Source organism: Neoarius graeffei, chromosome 7 (assembly GCF_027579695.1).
Source record: "Neoarius graeffei isolate fNeoGra1 chromosome 7, fNeoGra1.pri, whole genome shotgun sequence".
Lineage (NCBI taxonomy): Eukaryota > Metazoa > Chordata > Actinopteri > Siluriformes > Ariidae > Neoarius > Neoarius graeffei.
In genome coordinates, this window is record NC_083575.1 from 67,117,154 (window position 1) to 67,140,016 (window position 22,863).

At 42.2% G+C, this 22,863-nt stretch overlaps 1 protein-coding gene across 5 annotated transcripts in view; it reads left to right on the forward strand.

Moving 5' to 3' along the window:
• Window positions 1-22,863, forward strand: part of zswim8 (zinc finger, SWIM-type containing 8) — a 73,156-nt gene that overhangs the window by 30,197 nt on the left and 20,096 nt on the right. For all 5 annotated transcript variants that reach the window (XM_060926273.1, XM_060926275.1, XM_060926272.1 and 2 more), the window contains 16 exons: window positions 1,330-1,531; window positions 2,025-2,200; window positions 4,040-5,297; window positions 5,396-5,527; window positions 6,167-6,346; window positions 6,427-6,610; window positions 7,234-7,332; window positions 7,424-7,548; window positions 12,105-12,399; window positions 14,438-14,590; window positions 14,759-14,981; window positions 17,974-18,263; window positions 18,361-18,584; window positions 18,712-19,203; window positions 19,571-19,751; window positions 22,416-22,589. In XM_060926273.1, coding sequence (XP_060782256.1) covers window positions 1,330-1,531; window positions 2,025-2,200; window positions 4,040-5,297; window positions 5,396-5,527; window positions 6,167-6,346; window positions 6,427-6,610; window positions 7,234-7,332; window positions 7,424-7,548; window positions 12,105-12,399; window positions 14,438-14,590; window positions 14,759-14,981; window positions 17,974-18,263; window positions 18,361-18,584; window positions 18,712-19,203; window positions 19,571-19,751; window positions 22,416-22,589 — 4,388 coding nt within the window. The remainder of the gene's footprint in view (window positions 1-1,329; window positions 1,532-2,024; window positions 2,201-4,039; window positions 5,298-5,395; window positions 5,528-6,166; window positions 6,347-6,426; window positions 6,611-7,233; window positions 7,333-7,423; window positions 7,549-12,104; window positions 12,400-14,437; window positions 14,591-14,758; window positions 14,982-17,973; window positions 18,264-18,360; window positions 18,585-18,711; window positions 19,204-19,570; window positions 19,752-22,415; window positions 22,590-22,863) is intronic.

The window sequence follows — 22,863 nt, forward strand, 5'->3', positions numbered from 1 at the left end:
TGTTTATTGTTTACTCTCCGGGTCGTGAGACTACCGCTTAAAAGGTCACTGATGTCACTGTTTGTGACATCCACCCACTTTCGATAACTCCACCCAATGTGTCCACCCACTTCCAGCCAGCATGGTTCAGCACGGTTGTAGTCGAAATGCAACTCCAACAGCCCCACTCAGCCCAACTCAGCCCGACTCAGCACCGCACGGCTCAGCCCAACTCAGCCGCGTTGGTAGTGGAAAAGCGGCATTAGAAGGCTGTTCTTATTTGCAGGGTAGTGTGGAGCTTGCATACCTGATTTAAGACATTTTTTGATTATTATCTATTGAAATGAATATTTGTTTAAGGAACAAAGAATTTATCATTTTTAAAAAAAAAAGACGACATGCATACTTTTTTTGAACTGTGAAGAAAGAAACAAGTAGTTTATCAAAATGAGTTGGCAATAAAATGAGTGTAATAAGACCACCATGTCTCTAGTACTCATGCCTAGGAATATAGTCAACCTATTGATGCTATATAAGGGATAACGTACAGTGAGCCAGTCATTATTGCGAAATAAACCCCGGCAGGGGTCCTGCATCACTCTATTGAGGTTTATTTCGCAATAATGACTGGCTTACTGTACCTTATCCGTGACTACTTCTTCATATAGTCTCAACAGTACTATTGCATTGTTTTGTTTGTGTACTTGTATGTTTACACAGAGGGTCTGGGAGAAAAGGTATTTCAGTCCGTTTATGTCCTGTACATACGGCAGAACTGACAAAGTTGATTTGAACGTGAACAGGTCTACTGTGAGCCGGGCTAAGATTTGCGTGCTTGGCGTTATAATTCAGGCTAAACTGTGCATTAGTATTAGAAAAGTCTTCTATAGTGTTTTCTAACAGAGTAACTTTTTTTTGGTCACAGGGTCTCATGAATGAGCTGACATGGTTGATTTTATTATGGCAACAAAATGTACCAGACTTCTTTCTTTGGCTCGATATAGACATAGTCCTCCAGAGTGTATGATCAGAACTGTGTCCATAGTGACAGTCTGTTATGCATAGCAGCAGCTTGCTATTCGGAAATAACAGACTGTAGAATGCTGTAATTGACCAGTCAGAATCGAGTATCCAGCAAAGCCATGTAATAAATGATATTGCTGAAGTCTGTCATTCATTGAATAAGTTTTTATGTTCTGGCTTAATATCTGCAGTAGGTTCTGAATGGGATTTAATCAGCAAACCTCAGTGTGTGTGTGCGTGACTGTTCGTCCCCGTTTTTATTTTTATTATTATTTTTTTTAATTGTACCTGCCAGCTTGTAAGTGTTTGACTTGGTGTCTCCTTCAGTGATGTGAACTCCATGTATCTCTCCTCCACGGAGCCTCCAGCTGCAGCAGAGTGGGCCTGCTTACTGAGGCCCCTGAGGGGCAGAGAGCCAGAGGGCATCTGGAACCTTCTATCCATCGTCAGGGAGATGTTTAAGAGGAGAGACAGCAATGCTGCACCACTCCTAGAAATCCTCACTGAGCAATGCCTCACCTATGAACAAGTATGCAACAAGTCTTCACCCTCTCATTTCTTCTCATAGGATCAGAGATGGAGTAAAACACAAGCACTGATTCATAGTAGTACTAGAGTACTAGTACTAACTGTATTGGTACTTTTGCTGTTGGAAATGTGATATTCAATCTAAGCATAATGAAAACAGTTATCAATAGCTTGAGCACAGCTGTTTGAGATGAATAGTAACACGTGGCATTAACACACCCTCATGCAAAGCCGCACAGTTGTCTCTGCAGAAAATTGAAGAAATTGTATTGGTAACCTTTCTGTGTTTTGCTGGGCAGTTGGGGTTTAGCATCAAGGATAGACAATTATGTCTGATAAAGTGGTACTAGTCTATATCTATACCATGTATAGAGGGTAATTAATGCGCACACACACATACTCCAAGCCACATCTTCCTGGCTTTTGTTTGATGTCTTTTACTGTTTAGTGATCACACCATAGCTCAAACGTTCTCTTTGGTCTTTGTGGCGTAGATCATTGGTTGGTGGTACAGTGTACGGACATCTGCGTCTCACAGCAGTGCCAGTGGACATACGGGCCGCAGTAATGGGCAGACAGAGGTAGCTGCTCATGCCTGTGCCAGCATGTGTGATGAAATGGTAGTGCTCTGGAGGCTGGCTGTGCTTGACCCCACCATGAGTCCACAGAGGTATAACTGCATCAAGTTGTTGTAAATTCGTGGCCGTGTCTATGTACTCTATGGTAAACTTGTACATAACCTGCTGACGATGATGACATAAAAAGTAGCTATCCGATGTGTGTGATTTTATATTGATTGTGCTGGTTAAAGAGTTGTTTCAAATCACACAGTACCCAAGAATTAAAACACCTCGCCTTTAAAGGTTGAGACTTGAGCTACCTACTCATTGATGGGTTTTTCTGTATTCGACCATTTTCTCCGTTGTAGAACAAATACTGAAGACATCAAAACTATAGGGGTGTTCACACGGCAACTTTTACTCCGGTGTAGCACCGGGGCTGCCCCGGTAGAGCGTTCACACGGTACAAAGTTATACCGGTGTAGCCCCTGAAAGCTGCTTAAACCAGTGCAAATCTAACCCTGCTCGGGAGGTGGTTTAAGAAATTTACTCCGGTGTAAATGCTAGTTTGCGGGGCAGCACCGATATAAAATGGGACGTCTGAACGCTACAGGGGTAGACTCGCTACGCGTGAGGAGAGTTGATTACATACGGGCATTGCATAATTTTGCATCCTGGTATTTTGCGCTTCCAAAATGGCGAATATCAACAACAACAGAACTGCGTGTCTTCCAGTGTTGCCAGATTGGGCAGTTTTAAGTGCATTTTGGCGGATTTGAACATGTTTTGGGATGGAAAAAGTCAGCAATATCTGGCAACACTGGTGTCTTCATCCACATTGTTTTCCCGGCGCTTGGTGATGCCATGACAACCGGGAAAAGGAAGTACATTTTTACGCATGCGCATATTTCATTTCCGCATTATTACTATCGGAAATGATAGTAATAATGATAGGAAATGATAATAATAAAAGGAAATATCAAAACTTTATTACTATCAAAGGAACTATCGCAGAAACTGCCGTGTGACCGCAAGTGAGGCTGCACCGGTGCTAACACGCTTCTCTCTAGTAAGCAGGGTTGTGACGTGTGAACGCGCCACAAAATTTACACCGGTGTAAGATGTATCGCAACAAAATACATCGGTGCAGCATCGATGCAAATATGTGCCGTGTGAACAGGGCTTATGATGGACATATGGAATCATGTTGTGAACAGAAAAGGGTTTAAAAAAAAAAGTTTCATAATTTTAGATTCTTCAAAGTAGCCACCATTTACCTTGATGATGCTTCGTACACTATTGGCATTATCTTAACCAGCTTTATGAGGTAGTCATAAAGCTGGAATGCTTTTCAATTAACAGCTGTGCCTCGTCAAAAGTTAGTGGGATTTCTTGCCGCATAAATGCGTTTGAGGTCAAATAGTAAATAATAAAAATACAGTAAATAGCCCTATTCCACAACTGTAGTAATCCATATTATGTCAAGAACCGCTCAACTAAGTTAAGAGAAACGACATCTATTTAAGTCATGAAGTGTATTTTAATTAAAACCACGAGTTGGCCTAGTGGTTAGCGTGTCCGCCTCTCGATTGGGAGATCACGAGTTCTACTCACGGTCGGGTCATACCAAAGACCATCATAAAAATGGTACCTACTGCTGTCTGGCAAGGCACGCTGCAATACAGATGCGAGTGGGGAGTCAAACTCTCGTGGTCACCAGAGGAGGTCGTCACACACACACACACCCCTGCTGTAACCCTAGCTATGTAATAGGCGAGAGGCCGAGGGCTACGTAAACGGAGAAAGTTTGGCATGGGAAAGTTTGACTTTGTATTTTAAATGAATAAAAATCATGATAAACCATTGAATTAGGTGGTGTGTATAAACTTTTGACTGGTGCTGTATGACCATCATGAATTTAAGACCTAACGTGTTTTGTGTTTCACTAGGCGTTTGGAGCTTGCTGCCCAGCTCAAGCAGTGGCACCTTAAAGTGATTGAAATTGTAAAGCGGGGACAGCACCGTAAGTCTTTGGACAAGCTCTTCCAGGGTTTTAAACCGGCTGTTGAGTCTTGTTACTTCAACTGGGAAGTGGCATACCCTCTGCCTGGCATTACCTACTGCAGTGCAGACAAGAAGAGCACTTCCTTTGGCTGGGCCCGGGCCACACAGCCACAGAGAGGGGCCAAAGTAGGGACAAGTGGGGAACCTCTGGAGCCTGGGGGAGGAGGAGGTGGCCGAGGTGGGGGACCTGACTCTGGAGTTCCTGAACACAAATCACGTGGCAGCTCCCATCCACCCCAGCAAGAGGTGGCTGTGCGACCCAAAGAGACCATTGTGAGCAAAAGAAAAGCCATGTCTGGAGTGAACAGTGGAGGGATGTTGGTGCGTTTAGGTGGGGGTATGTCTCTATCCATAGATGAAGGCGCAAAGGGTGCATATAAGTCTTGCAGCTCTTCGTTGTCTGCTAGCGGCAAAAGCAAACTAGCGCAGAGTGGTAAGAGTTCGTGTGGAAGTTCAAGCGCTGTTGGTGGGAAGCATCCAAGTGCTAAACGCCGCACTAGCAGTGAAGATAGCTCTTTGGAGCCCGATATGGCTGAGCTGAGCCTGGATGACGGCTCTAGTCTGGCACTGGGAGCAGAAGCGAGCAACACTTTCGACTTCTTGCCTCCACCCCCTGAGATGCTGCCCTCACCCAGCTCTCTGCTCAGAGAGCCACGCAAGTACAACAGCAGTAGTGGTGGTGGCAACATCGCCAAGGAACGAGCGTTTGAGGGTAAACGTGGCATCCATGCAGCAATATCCCTGGCAGCTGAAGCCCCTCACTGCTTCCCCAAAGAGAGCCCATTGGCTGCCATGGCAGTAGCAGTGGAGAAAGAGGTGGATGTGGAGGCAGAACTTGAGGAAAACGGAGGAGATGAAGATCCAGTAGAAGATGCTCTGCCATCCATATCGGCGATGGTCACGCCAAAACCTTCTCGAAGCAGAAGAGAGGGAGAAGGAAGCAACACTGCAGGGACTCCTGGACCCCAGGTTCCAGAGGCAGCAGCTGGTGGAGACCCAGTTGGCGAGGATGATTACCAAGCCTACTATCTCAGTGCAGCCTCTGAGGAAGGTGCTGAGAGAGGAGTGCCAGACAGCAACCTTGAGGAAGAACCGGACATCTTCGCTGGAATCAAACCTCTGGAGCAGGAAGGTCGGATGGAGGTGAACAGATTTGTTTGGCTTGGTTTTTTAATGATGCTTTGTCTCCAGTCATGCGTAATTTATGGTGTGCATTATTTAAAAAGATCTGCTGTGTGTAGGTGCTGTTTGCCTGTGCAGAGGCTCTGTATGCTCATGGTTATAGTAATGAAGCATGTCGTCTGGCTGTGGAGCTAGCGAGAGATCTCCTGGCCAACCCTCCTGACCTCAAAGTGGAACAGCCGCAGACAAAGGTAACAAACAAACTGAAGCAGACAGATAGATTTAGGGTTTGCCATCTGCATCTCCCCAAATCATAATAAATAAATATTATGGCTGTCAAATCAATTCAAAGTAGTGTGTTTAGTATGTTTTAGTTATTTGTTAATCATTTTATAATTTTATATTGCCACAGACAGAAAGAGCAATATTACAAAGTACCAAAGTCTGGATTTTATTTATTTATTTATTTTTAAATGTCCTAAACTCTGTTTTACATTGTGATGTCTCAGTTAATCACTTCAGCTACATGGTTATTAAGAATTATGGTTAAGGATACATCAAGTCTGATACTGGTATCAATGTGATACTTGTTTTAAAAAACAAAATGCACAAATGCAAAAAAAAAAATGCACTGCTGCCTACACCTGACACCACATTATACTATGTGATGTAAGCCTAATGTACGCTGTTGTGCTAATCAAAAGATGATATGAAATGACAGCAACCTGGACACATTTCATAATTAATGAGCTCAAAGTTAAGCCGACTGAAAACTGTGCTCTGTGAAAATATCAACGAGATACGACAGCATCTTCCATCTCAACCATGATGAAGCGTCACGTTTTGCTCGGTGTTCTGTTAAATCCATGAATCGTGTCTTGCTTTGTTAGGGTAAGAAGAGTAAAGTGTCGACCAGCAGACAGACACAAGTGGCGACCAAAACTCTTTCCAAGGCGGCCTTCCTGCTCACAGTGCTGAGTGAGAGGCTGGAGTTTCATAACCTAGCCTTTAGCACTGGCATGTTCTCATTGGAGCTCCAGAGACCTCCTGCATCCACTAAGGCACTGGAGGTACACGCTTTCCTTCACATGACCGAAGGTTCCTCCCAATAGTTATGCCTTTGCTCATGAATCTTGGCTTCTGTCTTTAGGTGAAGCTGGCGTATCAGGAGTCAGAGGTGGTTGCTTTGCTGAAGAAGATTCCTCTGGGTCTTGTGGAGATGACTGCTATAAGGGACAGAGCTGAGCAGTTACGTGACGGAAACTTCTGCGATTATCGGCCAGTTCTGCCCTTAATGCTAGCCAGTTTTATTTTTGACGTTTTGTGCACTCCAGGTGAGTCACAGCTTTGTACAAGTGCTCTTAAAGGAACAGTCCACCGTACTTCCATAATGAAATATGCTCTTATCTGAATTGAGACGAGCTGCTCCGTACCTCTCCGAGCTTTGCGCGACCTCCCAGTCAGTCAGACGCAGTCAGACGCGCTGTCACTCCTGTTAGCAATGTAGCTAGGCTCAGCATGGCCAATGGTATTTTTTGGGGCTGTAGTTAGATGCGACCAAACTCTTCCACGTTTTTCCTGTTTACATAGGTTTATATGACCAGTGACATGAAACAAGTTCAGTTACACAAATTGAAACGTAGTGATTTTCTATGCTATGGAAAGTCCGCACTATAATGACAGGCGTACTAACACCTTCTGCGCGCTTCGGCAGCGCGTTGATATCTGAGCTCCGTATCAATGCGCTGCCGAAGCGCGCAGAAGGTGGTTGAAGATGCCTTTTAGTTGCCTAGTACGAATGTGGTTTAAACACACTGCAATAATATTTTTAGATTTTATATATTTCAAATCTTTGTAATTTGAGCACATATGGTCATATGGCTGATGTATAGACATAGACACTAAATATTATACTGTATGCATTCCCATCTATTGTTTTCTGTGTTTATTGTAATAGTGGTCTCTCCTACGGGTTCACGGCCACCCAGTCGTAATCGTAACAACGAGATGCCAGGTGATGAGGAGCTGGGCTTCGAGGCTGCCGTTGCTGCTTTAGGTGGGATTGTATGTAATGACTGTTCACTTTAGTGTGTGTCTGAAATATGTTCAACCATGTACTAAATCAGTCATACTGCTTATGTGGGCAGGTATGAAGACCACGGTTAGTGAAGCAGAGCACCCTTTACTGTGTGAGGGCACTCGGAGGGAGAAAGGAGACCTCGCGTTGGCGCTTATGATCACCTACAAGGATGACCAGAGCAAGCTGAAAAAGGCTTGTAATGTTTTCATAATTTTTAGTATCCTAGTTCTAACCTAATTCAAATGGGATTTTTTTTTTTCCTCTCCAAGTTGAAACAACCTAGTGCACCACACAAACAAATGTTTGCCTTTGCAAAATGGTGTTCAAATACAGTGGTGCTTGAAAGTTTGTGAACCCTTTAGAATTTTCTATATTTCTGCATAAATATGACCTAAAACATCAGATTTTCACACAAGTCCTAAAAGTAGATAAAGAGAACCCAGTTAAACAAATGAGACAAAAAATATTATACTTGGTCATTTATTTATTGAGGAAAACAATCCAATATTACATATCTGTGAGTGGCAAAAATATGTGAACCTTTGCTTTCAGTATCTGGTGTGACCCCCTTGTGCAGCAATAACTGCAACCAAACATTTCCGGTAACTGTTGATCAGTCCTGCACACTAGCTTGGAGGAATTTTAGCCCGTTCCTCCATACAGAACAGCTTCAACTCTGGGATGTTGGTGGGTTTCCACACATGAACTGCTCGCTTCAGGTCCTTCCACAACATTTCGATTGGATTAAGGTCAGGACTTTGACTTGGCCATTCCAAAACATTAACTTTATCCTTCTTTAACCGTTCTTTGGTAGAACGACTTGTGTGCTTAAGGTCGTTGTTTTGCTGCATGACCCACCTTCTCTTGAGATTCAGTTCATGGACAGATGTCCTGACATTTGCCTTTAGAATTCACTAGTATAATATAGAATTCAATGTTCCATCAATGATGGCAAGCCGTCCTGGCCCAGATGCAGCAAAATGGGCCCAAACCATGATACTACCACCACCATGTTTCACAGATGGGATAAGGTTCTTATGTTGGAATGCAGTGTTTTCCTTTCTCCAAACATAACGCTTCTCATTTAAACCAAAAAGTTCTATTTTGGTCTCATCCGTCCACAAAACATTTTTCCAATAGCCTTCTGGCTTGTCCATGTGATCTTTAGCAAACTGCAGACGAGCAGCAATGTTCTTTTTGGAGAGCAGTGGCTTTCTCCTTGCAACCCTGCCATGCACACCATTGTTGTTCAGTGTTCTCCTGATGGTGGACTCATGAACATTAACATTAGTCAATGTGAGAGAGGCCTTCAGTTGCTTAGAAGTTACACTGGGGTCCTTTGTGACCTCGCCGACTATTACACGCCTTACTTTTGGAGTGATCTTTGTTGGTCGACCACTCCTGGGGAGGGTAACAATGGTCTTGAATTTCCTCCATTTGTACACAATCTGTCTGACTGTGGATTGGTGGAGTCCAAACTCTTTAGAGATGGTTTTGTAACCTTTTCCAGCCTGATGAGCATCAACAACGCTTTTTCTGAGGCCCTCAGAAATCTCCTTTGTTCGTGCCATGATACACTTCCACAAACATGTTCTAAAGATCAGACTTTGATAGATCCCTGTTCTTTAAATAAAACAGGGTGCCCACTCACACCTGTTTGGCATCCCATTGATTGAAAACACCGGACTCTAATTTCACCTTCAAATTAACTGCAAATCCTAGAGGTTCACATACTTTTGCCACTCACAGATATGTAATATTGGATCATTTTCCTCAATAAATAAATGACCAAGTATAATATTCTTGTCTCATTTGTTTAACTGGGTTCTCTTTATCTACTTTTAGGACTTGTGTGAAAATCTGATGTTTTAGGTCATATTTATGCAGAAATATAGAAAATTCTAAAGGGTTCACAAACTTTCAAGCACCACTGTATGAAGAAAGTGACCTTGAAGTGATTGGAGGTAACCTAAGCGACAGTGAAGCAAATGATTTTTGACTGTCCAGTTTTCTTTTTTTTTCTTTTTTTTTTAATAAATCCTGTGATGTTCTGAGCATATAAAGCGTCTGAGCAAATATAAAGTACAAGAGTGGTAAATAATGCCTCTAAAATGTATACCACATTGGAGTACTTGCATATAAATAAAATATTTAGGCACTGCCTAAAAGTGGAACTCCCGATGACACTAAAATGCGTTGGTAAATAATCCCATGTTACTTTTTAAAAAGCAAATTAAAGTAAGCCCTGGATAAAAACTCATCTATCTTATTTAAATAAAGCTACAAATTTTGTTGTCCGATGGTTAAGTGTTTGAGATGCGTAGCCTTGCACTTACAATCGGGTACCCTGTGGTGGTATACATATGTCGTTTCTATGTACCAATGTTGTACGGTCTCAAAAGCCATCAGAAACCAGGTTGATGCGTTGCCGTATTCTTTTTAGTATGGAGCTTGGCCTCGCACGTAGGGAACTCTACTATTAAGCAGGAGTATTGAACTAAAATTAAAGTAAAATAAGTACATTTGTAAAAATGTATTTTCTTCCAAATGTTTGAATAAGTAACGTGACTGAATTTCGGCAAAAGTTGCCTTTTAATCTTTCACCGTTAGTGATTGATTTATTGCTTTAAGTGGACCCAGAATTAATTAGAGCTCCATTTTCAGTTTAATTCAGCAAGAATAAATGCCTGCTTCTCTGTCCATTCTTACACACTCAGTTTTCATTGTTGGCTTTTCTTTCAATAAACCATGTCTTCAGTTCACTGATCAGACCAGAGAGGGTTTAAAAAAAAAAAAAAGAAAAGAAATTCCGTGAAAAGTCTCGTCTTTGACTTTGTCTCAAGCCCTTTAGCAAGTCTCCGATGCAATGATCAACCTTCAGCTAAACAAAACTTCAATAAATGCATGGGATTGGATTATCTGTTAGAGAAGCTGAACTGGCTTATGTTTAGAAAACTAGAATCACGAAATGAAAGCTTTCTAAAAAATTTTTTTTTCAACATTTATTGCTTCTGTTACAGTATTTTATTTCAAGTACACTGTTTGGTCTGCTGAAATACTTTACTGGATCTGCCTACTAGAGACTGTGAAACATCCATTCATCCCATCCATTTTGGCATATCGCTACAGTGATGTGGCCACTCTGACAGCTTTAGCCATCAAAGTGTCGAGGGAACATTACAGTAGTGGTTTCCCGTTGCCTTTTACTGGATTATTATAGAGGTTTTCTCATCTCAGCCATTCACATTCACACCTACGGTCAATTTAGAGCCACCAATTAGCCTAACCTGCATGTCTTTGGACTGTGGGGGAAACCGGAGCACCTGGAGGAAACCCACGCAGACACGGGGAGAACATGCAAACTCCACACAGAAAGGCCCCTGCTGGCCGCTGGGCTCGAACCCAGAACCTTCTTGCTGTGAGGCGACAGCGCTAACCACTACACCACCGTGCTGCCCAGTGAAACATGCATCCACTTTTTTAAATGATGTATTGTGCTTTATAATTGACTTTATTTTTGCATATATCGACTAAATATTTAGTTGAAACGATTTAATAAACACAATTTATACATTTTGTTGGATAGACAGAACAAAAGACTGTATAGCCATCACTGTGCAACTCCTTTTTAGATATACAGTCTCTTCTGTAAGTATTGGAATAATAAGGCCAATTCTTTTGTTTTTGCCATATATTGAAGACATTTGGGTTTGAGCTCAAAAGATGAATGAGAGCTTTTCAAGTTTAATTTCCTGATTTTTACATGTACGTGTGTTTTAAACAACTTTAGAAAATGCTCTTTTTTTTTTTTTTTATTTGAACCCATCCATTTTTCAGGTGATCAGAAATATTGGAACACATGACTGACAGGTGTTTTTTTTTTTTCTTTTTTTTTTTTTTATTGCCCAGGAGTGTCCCCTGTTCGATAGATATTTAACAGTTAATAGCTCTGGATATCTGCTTTAGGTTTGAGCCCTGGGTTTCGCCTGTGAAGACTGCATTTGTTGTTAAAAAGGATAAACCAACATAAAGACCCAAGAGCTGTCTTTCAGAGAAAAGCAAGGCATTTTAAAGCAGAGAAAAGAGGGGAAAGTTGATCGGAGTACTGGCATAAGCATTGGACATGGTCCAAATTGTTGCATTTTCTATCCTGAAACAGAAAGAAACCAATGGTGTACTCATAATCAAGAGATCAGACAGGTCGGGCGAAGAAAACAGCAGTCATTGGTGACGAACATTGCGAGAGCTGTGAAAAAAAACAAACCCTCAGAAACAGAGAAATCACCAACAACCTCTGCAAGGCAGGGGTGAAGGTATAATCCACTGTTCAAATAAGACTTGATGAGCAGAAATATAGAGACCAAACCACAAGATGCAAGCCACTTAGCAGTAAGAATCAAAAGGCAAGATTGGAATTCACAAAGAAATACAGAGATGTACCACAAAAGTTCAAGCAAAAGGTGCCAGATTTGAAATTGTTCTACACATCTAGATGTAAATATCATGAAATTAAATGTGAAATTCTGATCCATCCTGTCGGTCATCTTTTGATCGCAAATCCAAATGCCTCCAGTGTACAGCAATAACAAAGAATTGCCCTTGGTGTTCTAATACTTTTGGAGGAGACCTTTTGTAGCTTTTTACGGGTACTGTGACCAATGATATTTGTAGCATTCCTCTAATTCTTTTAATAAATCAGTGCCTTTTCATTTTAATAGATTTACACCCCTTTTTTTTTTTTTCTACAGATTTTAGACAAGCTTCTTGACCGTGAGAGTCAGACCCATAAGCCCCAGACGCTCAGCTCATTCTACTCTAGTAAGCCAGCCACAGGTAGCCAGAAGAGCCCATCCAAACATGCAACTCATGGAAGCAGTGCCGCAGGAGGAGTGTCCAAACATGCAACACCAGCTACTACAGGAGGTTCCACCTCTGTGCAAAGTGTCTCAGGTGGTGGAGCGGCTGGGCAGCAGGGTGGGCTGACGGGCACTGGGGTTCAGGGCACGGCATCAGGAGAGGCTGCCAGCGAGAGCCGAGAGCAAGGTGAGCACACAGAGATCAGCATAACACGAGGCTGGATAATATTGCCTTTATAATTTTTAAAAAAATATTTATTAGGGCTGACCAGAATCATTTGAATATTCAAGAATTTATGTTGGTATTTATTTCTGTTTAATATTTAGAAGCTTATTTAGCTTCCTACTCTGCACCACACAGGCAATGAAATGTTTCTTCACCCTGTCTGTTCAAGTTGTGAGCTTTTTGGGATTCACATAAAAATGGGGTGCTTCTGGGAAGACTGTGACTTAAAGTATGTGCCACTTTATAACAGCAAAGATTGATCAGTGCCGAGGTCAGACGTCAATCGATCGAGCAGTCTAAAACAAATACTTCATTCATTCATTTATTTTTAAACGCTAAAACATTACTGTTTTTAAGGGTATTAATGAGTTAAAACACACCTTATTTTAAATTGTTTATCTTATTAGAATAAGCTAGCTTTTTTTTTTTTTTTTTAAACTAAAACGGCATGGCTCGTTTTTTTTTTTTTTAAATTCCTCAAAAGTAAACAGGATATTTTTGTGTATGTTTTATTTTAACAAATGCTTATACATTGCAATTATATGCAGTATTTTGGCTTGTCATTTGTTTAGACTAGATATCATATATTAAACGAGAACTGGAGTCATTTTAAAACTTTTATTTCTTAATTGATGTGTTATGTTTTCGGTTTTAGTAACCTTATATCGTAACTCGTATTGGAAACTAATTGCAATTAAATATTATACTTATCGGCCTATTCGGTTTCTAGCCATGTTGAATTTAGTTTGTTTGGTCCACGGCAGGCGTCACTTATCCGCGTGATCATCACGAGACTTGTGCGAGACTTCGAAACGTGACGTGTCAGTGCCACCATTTTGAAAAACGTTTTCCGAACGAAGTATTGCACAAAAATGAGTTTAAATGACGATTACTGCCTGCTTTTTTTTTTTCAAACTTTCCTGATTGCGATCAAAACAAAACTTCCAGCTTGATTACATCAGCATTCGAAGGATGGCACGCGCGTCTTTTGACAACGTTGGCAGATGTTGGTTGCTTTGATTTACGCTGTACGTTTTACTTCCGTCCTACGATGTCTCGCACAGGTCTCAGTGAATCTCATTTACAGACATTGCTTTGACATATGGACTGATGTATATTACAGAGTGTATTTCAGACACTCATAACTTGCTATAGCAGTGACAAAATAGCTATCAAAATGCATTCCCATATTCAGTAAAATGAGAGAGAGAATTTTGATGATACATTTGCCTTCAGTTCTCCTTTAATAGCTCCTGGTGTTATTGTATTGGATAATTTGAGTTAATTTGTATCATCACTGGTATACACCTTGTTTCCACCTACTGGATATATTTTGAACTGCAGCATCAAATGGCACATTCTGAAATGTTAATATTGTTTTTAAGGCTTTGAAAATGAATATTAGGAAACACCAGTGAGTATTCAAAGACTATAAAATGCTGTTCCGGCGAGCCCTATTTATTTATATAGTACCTGTTGTGTGGGGTCCAAAGTGGGAGACCTGGGTTGCCTAAGAAATGTAAGATTTTACCAAATTTCAGCATCAGGAAAACCGTACTGTTCATAGCATACATAAAAATGGCCTGCTTCTGATTTTCTTGAAGTGATTGTCTTGATGATAACCCCCCCACCCCACCCCCCAATTTGTGTTAAATAAGTATGAACTCTAGAGACTGTGTAAAACAGTGTGTCTGGTCTAGATGCCATAAGGTGACTGCTTCAGAATAGTGTCTGACAGCTGTGGCCCAGAGGTGCCATCTTTTGAGATTTCCATTCAGCCGTTGTCTTTTGGCCAACATTTTTTGCTTTTTACGTATGTAAGGCCAAAATGGAGACACTTGGAGGACAAGCCCTAGTCTACAGTGGGGTTATGAAAGGGAAAGGAAGAAGAAACTTAAAATAAATGTATTAAAAAGAAATGCAGACATTGAAACATGTTTATGCCTAGAGTCTCTTAGGCTGCTTGTGGCTGAGAGTTTGTTTTTTGCGTTCGTGGCAGATGGAGCTCAGTTGTCCTCCTGTGAGCAGCAAAATGAGGTGGCGTCTTTTAAGCCTGAGGGCACGGTGCCCAGCCGCCTGGCACTCGGTAGCCGTGGAGCTTATGGATCACGCTGCTGGGGCTCACCTGTACGGCAGAAAAAGAAGCACACTGGTATGAAATGTATATTGATGCAATGCTTGTGCTTTTGTAGACATCATGAAAGATTTTCTTTTGGTGTATTCTACAGAATAAATGTTTGAAAGCTTGTATTATATCACGTGTTAGGATGATTTGTGACACTTGTTTGAATGTTTACTCTGCTGTATTGTGCTCTCTCAGGCATGGCGAGCATTGACAGCAGCGCTCCTGAGACCACGTCTGACAGCTCTCCAACACTCAGTCGTCGTCCACTGAGAGGTGGATGGGCAGCATCTTCTTGGGGGAGGGGCCAAGACAGTGACAGCATCAGCAGTTCCTCTTCTGATTCACTGGGCTCTTCGTCATCCAGTGGGTCACGCAGAGCTGGGGGAGGAGCCAGAGCCAAGAGCACTGACACCAGCAGGTGAAGCAAAAAGAAAATATACAATTTTTTTTATTAAATTTTTTTTTGGGGGTGTCTGGTTTGTATGAAATATTGCAATTTTGAAATGAATTGATTTCCAGGTGCACAAATGGTTGGTCCAGTACCATTTGTAATACATGTAGCTTTAATTAAACCATCTAATAACCACATTGAAAAACCTAGGAGTTGACTCTCTCGAGTTGGCTGATTGTTGAAAGTACAGAATCAAACTGATCACGTGTTAAAACGTCTTCTGAATTCTTAGTTAGCTAGCCAGCATGGTGACATTTTTGAAGGCAGACTAAATATCCAGTAACAGAAATCACCAGGAATGTCTGCTAATAGACAGATTAAGGGGTCCATTATGTTTTTCAGCAGCATACAGTACCAGTCAAAAGTTTGGACAGAGCTTCTAACTTAGTGTTTTTTCTTTATTTTTATTAATTAAGACACTTCATGTCTTTTTAAAGTAATGATGGATGTTGTTTCTCTTTACTTAGTTGAGCGGTTCTTGATGTAATATGGATTAATACAGTTGTGGAATAGGGCTATTGACTGACTGTTTTTATTTAGGCCAAACAAAATAATATGTGTGTTTCCGGTTACCCGACCGACCCTGTAAAAACACTGCAACCCTTCAACTGTTTATGACCATGATAAACAAACTATTTCTCGCGCCCGACCCTACCTGCTTGGCAGCCACCTGGCAAGTCAAACGAGAACCGCTAGGGCGTCTCATATAAACCACTCGGTATTTGCCGAAAGACACGAGGCCCGTCAGGAGTAAATTGACAACCAACATGCACCTCCCTCTACCCCAGCCCTTTCAAACCAGCACGGGCACGGCCTGGTAGGACGGTGCCTTGGCCAGTCATTCGCCACCGTGCAAGCGCTGCTCAGCGACTTAAGTTTTGATTTGATCCACGGCTCCAGCCCACCTTTAAACGTTTATAACTCGGACACCGAAGGTCGCAGCAAAGCCAAATTTCGTAGGCATTTCTAGACAGGGGTCACCGTTAGATGCAATCAAATACATAGCTGAACAATGCTGCGTATTCTTGCTAGTGTTACAATGATGATTATCTCAGATTTTTAAGTAGAAAAACTGGCCACCCTTGTGTTCATGCCTCGAAGGGTCGGATGTAAATGACTGCTTGCACATGCGCAGTATATTTCATCGATTCTTCCAGGTGCCTATAAAATGGAGGTTCGCCTCGGAACAAAAAGCGACACAGTGGACAGAAATGTTTGCTTGTCAAATCAGCCTATTGCAATGCAAAAGATATTCACAACAATTAAAAATATTTCCAAATGAAGAACTATAGAGTAACTACAACATTGTTTCCTACAACAAATCACACAGTTCTGACATTCTGGGATCAGTTGCAAACGTTTAACGAGTATTTTGCAAAAAAAAAAAAGTTTTCAAAGGAAACTTCTCACTTTTTCCTACCTACCCTAGAAAATTTGTCGTAAACTTTTTGGATAAACACATTTTTTTTCCCTACCTACCCTATTTTGAAAACTCAGGAAACACGTATATATTATTTTGTTTGGCCTTACTGTTTGATCTCAAATGCATTAAGAAGGCAAGAACTTGCACTAATTAACTTTTGATGAGGCACAGCTGTTAATTGAAAAGCATTCCAGGTGACTACCTCCTGAAGCTGGTTAAGATAATGCCAATAGTGTACAAAACGTCATCAAGGTAAACACTTTTTGTTGACCATGTAATTCCGTAGTTTTGATGTCCTCAGTATTGTTCTACAATGTAGAAAATAGTCAAAATACAGGAAAAACCTATGAATGAGTAGGTGTGTCCAAACTTTTGACAAGTAAGAAGAAAGAACAACTTCTTTATTCATCACACACTTGTGAAATTCCTCTCTGTAGTTAACTCCTCTAAAGCAGTGAAAACACACACGTGCACACATGTGAGCAGTAAGCGCACACGCATACCCAGAGCAGTGGGCAGTACCCAGGATGTTAAGGCCTCCCCATGTTAACCTAACCACATGTCTTTGGACTGTGAGGGGAAACCAGAGCAGACACGGGGAGAACATGCAAACTGCACACAGAAAAGCCCCCGTGGCTGCTGGTCCGAACCCAGAACCTTCTTGCTGTGAGGCGACAGTGCTAACCACTACACCACTGTGCTGCCCCTGTATGTCTGTCAGAAGTGGATACTTTGGAATTCTTAGAAAACATCTAGGCTTTGGTTTAGAAATGGGGTATGTATGTATGTATGTATGTTGAATAATTACCGGTGAGTAGCCTAGTGGTTAGCGTGTCCGCCTCTCAGTCCAGAGATCGCGAGTTCTACTCACGGTCGGGTCATACCAAAGACCATCATAAAAATGGTACCTACTGCCGTCTGGCAAGGCACGCTGCAATACAGATGCGAGTGGGGAGTCAAACTCTCGCGGTTACCAGAGGGCTAGCTATGTGAGAGGCCGAGGGCTACGGAAACTGAGGTCGGCGCCGCCCTATGCGCCACATGGCGTGGGAAGGACTTTGATGTTGAATAATTAATGTGTACTTTTTAATGCTTATTTAATGCCAACCCTTTCCCGATGGAGGGATGTTTGGTAAAAAAAGTAAAAGGATACCAGCAATATTGACTTAAATCCCCATTACATGACAGCATGGACTTTTAGTGGAGTATTTTAGATCCCCCCCCCGAACTTAAACCCTTTGCACAAACAGTTGCACCAGTTGTTTGTTCAGAATTAATCCTGTGTGAAAATGCCATTAAAGACAGGTAGCCATTTGTAGTAGCCTATTCACTTTTACTTATTTATTTATATTTATCAATGATATCTGATTAGCTAAAAAAAAAAATGTATACACTGTCACTAAAGTAACACACTGCTGAATATATATTTTTTTAATTTGTAGTTTAGTTGTAATTCGTTGATTTTATTTCTCATTAATTTATCACATTATTCATGATATGATCGTGACGCTCAGCAATCACACTGCTGAATTACAGGTATAAAGGGCGTCGCCCCGAATGCCACGCTCCACACGTGCCCAACCAGCCATCGGAGGCTGCAGCTCACTTCTACTTTGAACTGGCCAAGACTGTGTTGGTAAAGGCTGGAGGAAACAGCTCAACCTCCATCTTTACTCAGCCTTCTGCCAGTGGGGGCCACCAGGGGCCTCACCGTAACCTGCACCTGTGTGCCTTCGAGATCGGCCTGTACGCCTTGGGCCTGCACAACTTTGTGTCTCCCAATTGGCTGTCTAGGACATACTCCTCTCATGTGTCCTGGATCACAGGTGAGTGAAAGGCAATTTTTGCACTGATTTAGATCTGCTGAGAATAAACTTTTTTCAGTTTTACAAGTTGGTTCGACGCATGTGTGGTCTTCCTCAGGCCAAGCCATGGAGATTGGCAGTGCTGCTCTTAACATTCTTGTGGAGTGCTGGGATGGTCACCTAACCCCTCCTGAAGTGGCATCACTGGCAGACCGGGCATCACGGGCCCGAGACCCCAACATGGTACGAGCTGCAGCTGAACTCGCACTGAGCTGTCTACCTCATGCTCATGCCCTAAACCCCAATGAGATCCAGAGGGCACTGGTGCAGTGCAAAGAGCAGGTACATTAAACACTATTGTTCTTGATAAATGCTCCATATTCTGTGTTGAGTATCTAAAGCTCAGACTCCCTGTAACAGGAAAAAAAAAACTGCATTCTTAATTTCCCAAAATTTGCTCTATTTCCAGGACAATTTAATGCTGGAAAAGGCGTGCATGGCAGTAGAGGAGGCAGCAAAAGGAGGTGGTGTGTACCCTGAGGTATTGTTTGAGGTGGCCCATCAGTGGTACTGGCTGTATGAGCAGACGGTGGGTGGAGTCTCTGCAGCACAGAGGGAGGGGCCAAGCCGATGTGGGGCAAATGGTGGAGCAGCTCGGAGACCTCCGGAAGGGACCTGCGGTGTGATGGATAGCTCCGTGACCATGGACTCAGCCGGTGTAGCAGCTGTTACTGCGTCGGTCAGTGCAGCCGCTGTTGTGCCCGTCATATCAGTGGGCTCCACCCTCTACCAGTCGCACACACTGCCGGGCACAGCCATGGCGCACACACCAGGTCTGCACCCCTATACCACTATCCAAGCCCATCTGCCTACTGTCTGCACCCAGCAGTACCTGGGCCATCAGCTCCAGCATGTCCCCCGACCTGCAGTCTTCCCCGTGTCCAGTTCTGCGTATCCACAAGTAAGTGGGAGCTGTTATTTTCAGAATCAGAAATACTTTAATAATGCTGAGGGGAAATTGAGTGAGTAACTGACTTAAACTGTATTTGAGTAGATTGTTAGTTTGTTTATTGAAATTGAACTCTAAAAGTAAGAGCCAGAAGGTAAATTGGTTAGTGTCTGAATATGCTGACTTTCTTATTGACAGTATTCAATCACATTACATGTTATTAGGGATATAACAACTGAAATGATCCAATAGAAAAGGATGAAAGTGTAAATGTAATTATGTTTTAGAGTTGGCTAAATAGTAATCATGGTCCTGGGATTTTGTTAGTATGGTTTACTGAGCTTTTTTTTTTTTTTCTTCTTCCCTCCTTCTCTCTCAGGGAATGCATCCTGCCTTTATTGGTGCGCAGTACCCTTTCTCTGTAGCCTCTGGGCCTCATCCCCCTATGGCAGCAGCTGCAGTCACCTTCCCAGGAGTCCCCGTACCGTCCATGACTCAGATTGCTGTCCATCCCTACCACACCGCCGACGCGGGGTTACCCCTCAGTACTACTGTGGCAGGTAAGTTGGGTGTGTGTGTGTGTGTGTGTGTGTGAGAAACAGCTGATCCAACATTCTTTTAAGTTTGTTCTAGAATCATATGTTAATTAATTAATGTGTGCTTGTTTAATGCCAACCCTTTTCTGATGGAGGGATGTTTGGTAAAAAAGTAAAAGGATACCAGCAATATTGACTTAAATCCCCATTACAAGACAGAATGGACTTTTAGTGGAGAATTTTAGATCCCCCCCCCCCCCCACCCCACCGAAATTAAAGGTCCTAGGCAATGGTCGGAAGTGAAACGTAGAATATCAACTTATATTGTCTAGAAGAACGACCCAAGAAGTGAATTCAATTTTCCTAGTGTCTAATTTGCACCCTAAAATTGAATAAAACGGTTAAAATGTACTGTTTTGCCCAATTTCCGAAGGTTTGTTTACATCTCACTTGTGCGCACTTTCACCGCCAGGGGACCGTTGTCATGACGTCATTTAAGGCAAACAGACTGGGAGCAGTTCTGTGTTTACTTGCGAACCGAGCACGTGTACAGATTTTGGTCGTGAGAGGTTGTGTAAAATGTCTGAAAATGATAGTGATTTTGAAGTAGGAACTCTCCAAATTGAATATCGAGAGGTAGGGCTGAACGATCTATCGTTTTCGACCGAAAATCGCGATCTCAGACAACACAATTTTGGGATCGTCAAAGCCGTGGTTTTTCTCAGTGCTCCTAAACTGACCCATGTTTTGTTTCGTCAATAAATTGTCCTCATTTTTTACACTACAGACAAAAAAAATTACGTTCAGGAAAGCCTTGTGGCACTCAGTGTGAAAGAATTTTGTGAATATCTCCTTACGTTTTCGTGTAAATCCCCGTTGTTTGGAGGGAGCACTCTGAGAAAGTGCGCTTTCTCTGTGTCTGAGCGCGCGGGTGGGGGAGGGGCTGCTCGCTCACTCTCACACACACAGGAGGGAGGGGCCCTGCAATAGCGACTGCTACAGCCACTGCATCACTCTTATTTCCCACAGGGGAATTGTTGGCTCTAGTTATAATTTATAATGCTTATGTACATTCTTTTACAAAAGTGCAATATTTTGATGCTGCTGAGCCATTGATCAACCTTTTTTTTTATGTCTGATATGTTGTAGATGGGAAAAGTAAAAGAAGCAAAAGTTTACTTAAGAAAGATGACTCTCTTTTTATTATTTTAAGTTATTATAACTTGTTCCTCAGGCACTCAATGTTAATAAACAGGCCTACATTTGAAATCTGTTGACCTCAGTTTTCATTCTTGCATTAGCTTTATGGAATTCATTGTATTAATTAATTTGCACTGAAACTTGATTTAAAGAAAAAAAATCGTGGTTGAAATCGCAATATCTGCCAGAAAAATTGCAATTCAATTTTTTCTTAAAATCGTTCAGCCCTATCGAGAGGTGAAACCATATATGTATGAACCCATGGCTGTTGCGAAGCAACCAGTGAATGTGGCTCACTGGTTTGACCGTGCGGCCTCGGAATCGGACAGTGACTCGGCTAACTCTGATTGTGGTGACCCCGGACCTCAACAAGACTTACGCCCAAACGATTTATCCTGGTAGTTATGATAAATTCCTACTTTCGTCGTAATACTAAACAAGAACTCTTTTGAAGAATAATTAAACCGCCCTCCCGAGTGGATATAGGGAACGATTACAGTGCGCTGGTAGGCCACATTAGCCTGCCATCTGTGGCATTATACTATTTATAGCCGACTCTAAGCAAGGAAATATCCCTTTGTCTCATTTCCACAATGATTGTACAGGATCCCTCAGGATTCTTGACTTGTCAATTGCAAGAAAAAGTAAAAATATTTACCTCCAATCTTCTCCTTTTTGCTTGAGCGTTGCTGCTCCGTTTCTTCTTTGACTGCTTGATTTTGTTTCACACGCACAATCCACTCTCTCCGCCTCTTTTCCTCTTTCGGGAAAAGCCGACCCTCTGGCTTCACGCGCACAATCCACTCTCTCTGCCTCGTCTCCTCTTCCAGAAAAAGCCAACCCACTCGCTCCGCCTCTTCTCCTCTTCTGGAAAAAGCTAATCCACTCGCTCTGCCTCTTCTCCTCTCTCGGAAAAAGGTAAAAACTTCTTCCTGAACCGGTCCCGTTGTTAGTTTACTGCACAACAATAAGCCATGTTTTTTCTTTGGAAATTCCTGAACACGTGTCTGCACTCAAGCCGAACGGCAATGTAAGTAAACGGAAGTGGACTCAACTCAAGCGGTTTGTTTGTCTTAAATGACGTCACGTGCCGAGTGGTCACGAAAATAGCCGAACAGAAATTCGCCACGATCCGCGCTAACTTATTTTAATTGTTACTTATTAACAATACCTCTTGGGACCAGAAGAAAATTACAGAGGGTTTAACATATAAAGTTTCAAATGTGCATAAAATTAAAACCGTTGCCTATGAGCTTTAATCCCTTTGCACAAACAGTTGCACCAATGCCATTAAAGACAGGTAGCTATTTGGAGTAGCCACACATTGGAGGTGTTTTGTTTGATCACTTGAGTCTCTTGAGTTGCAGTGAAAATTGGATTTACTGCAGTAATGAATGCTGGGAGTTAAAGTAGATGACTGTAGTAGAAAAAAATGATAGATTTCCTCATATGAGGCTTTTTAAAAATAATCTATTTGCTTTTCCTTAGTCGGTGGGGTTCACTCAGGCTCCACCATCCAGGCTATTCAGGGGACATCTCTTCCTGGCCTTTCTTCTCAGCCACCTTCATTGGTCAGTGCGCCATTCCCCGTGGAAGACGATCAGCACAGTCAGCCTGTCAGCCAGCAGGGGCTGCACTACCTGCACTCGGCCTACAGAGTTGGTAAGGAAGACTGTTAATCAGTGAAAGCCCTCAGATGTGCCTCTCCTAACTTTTTATGTAGTTATTTAAACCCATCAGCTGCTGAGGTATTCTTAAGACTTAAATCAGATATGCAGAACCTTTTTTATTTTTAAATAAATTTTGGAGTGGATAGTCTCTCCATCCTTGACTCTTGTATGCTGCATAAATGGGAATAAAAAAATATATTTTTGAGGGTTAAAATCGACCGCAAAGTTGGCGTTCGAGCTGCCCCGCTGAGCCAGCCAGCCCTGAG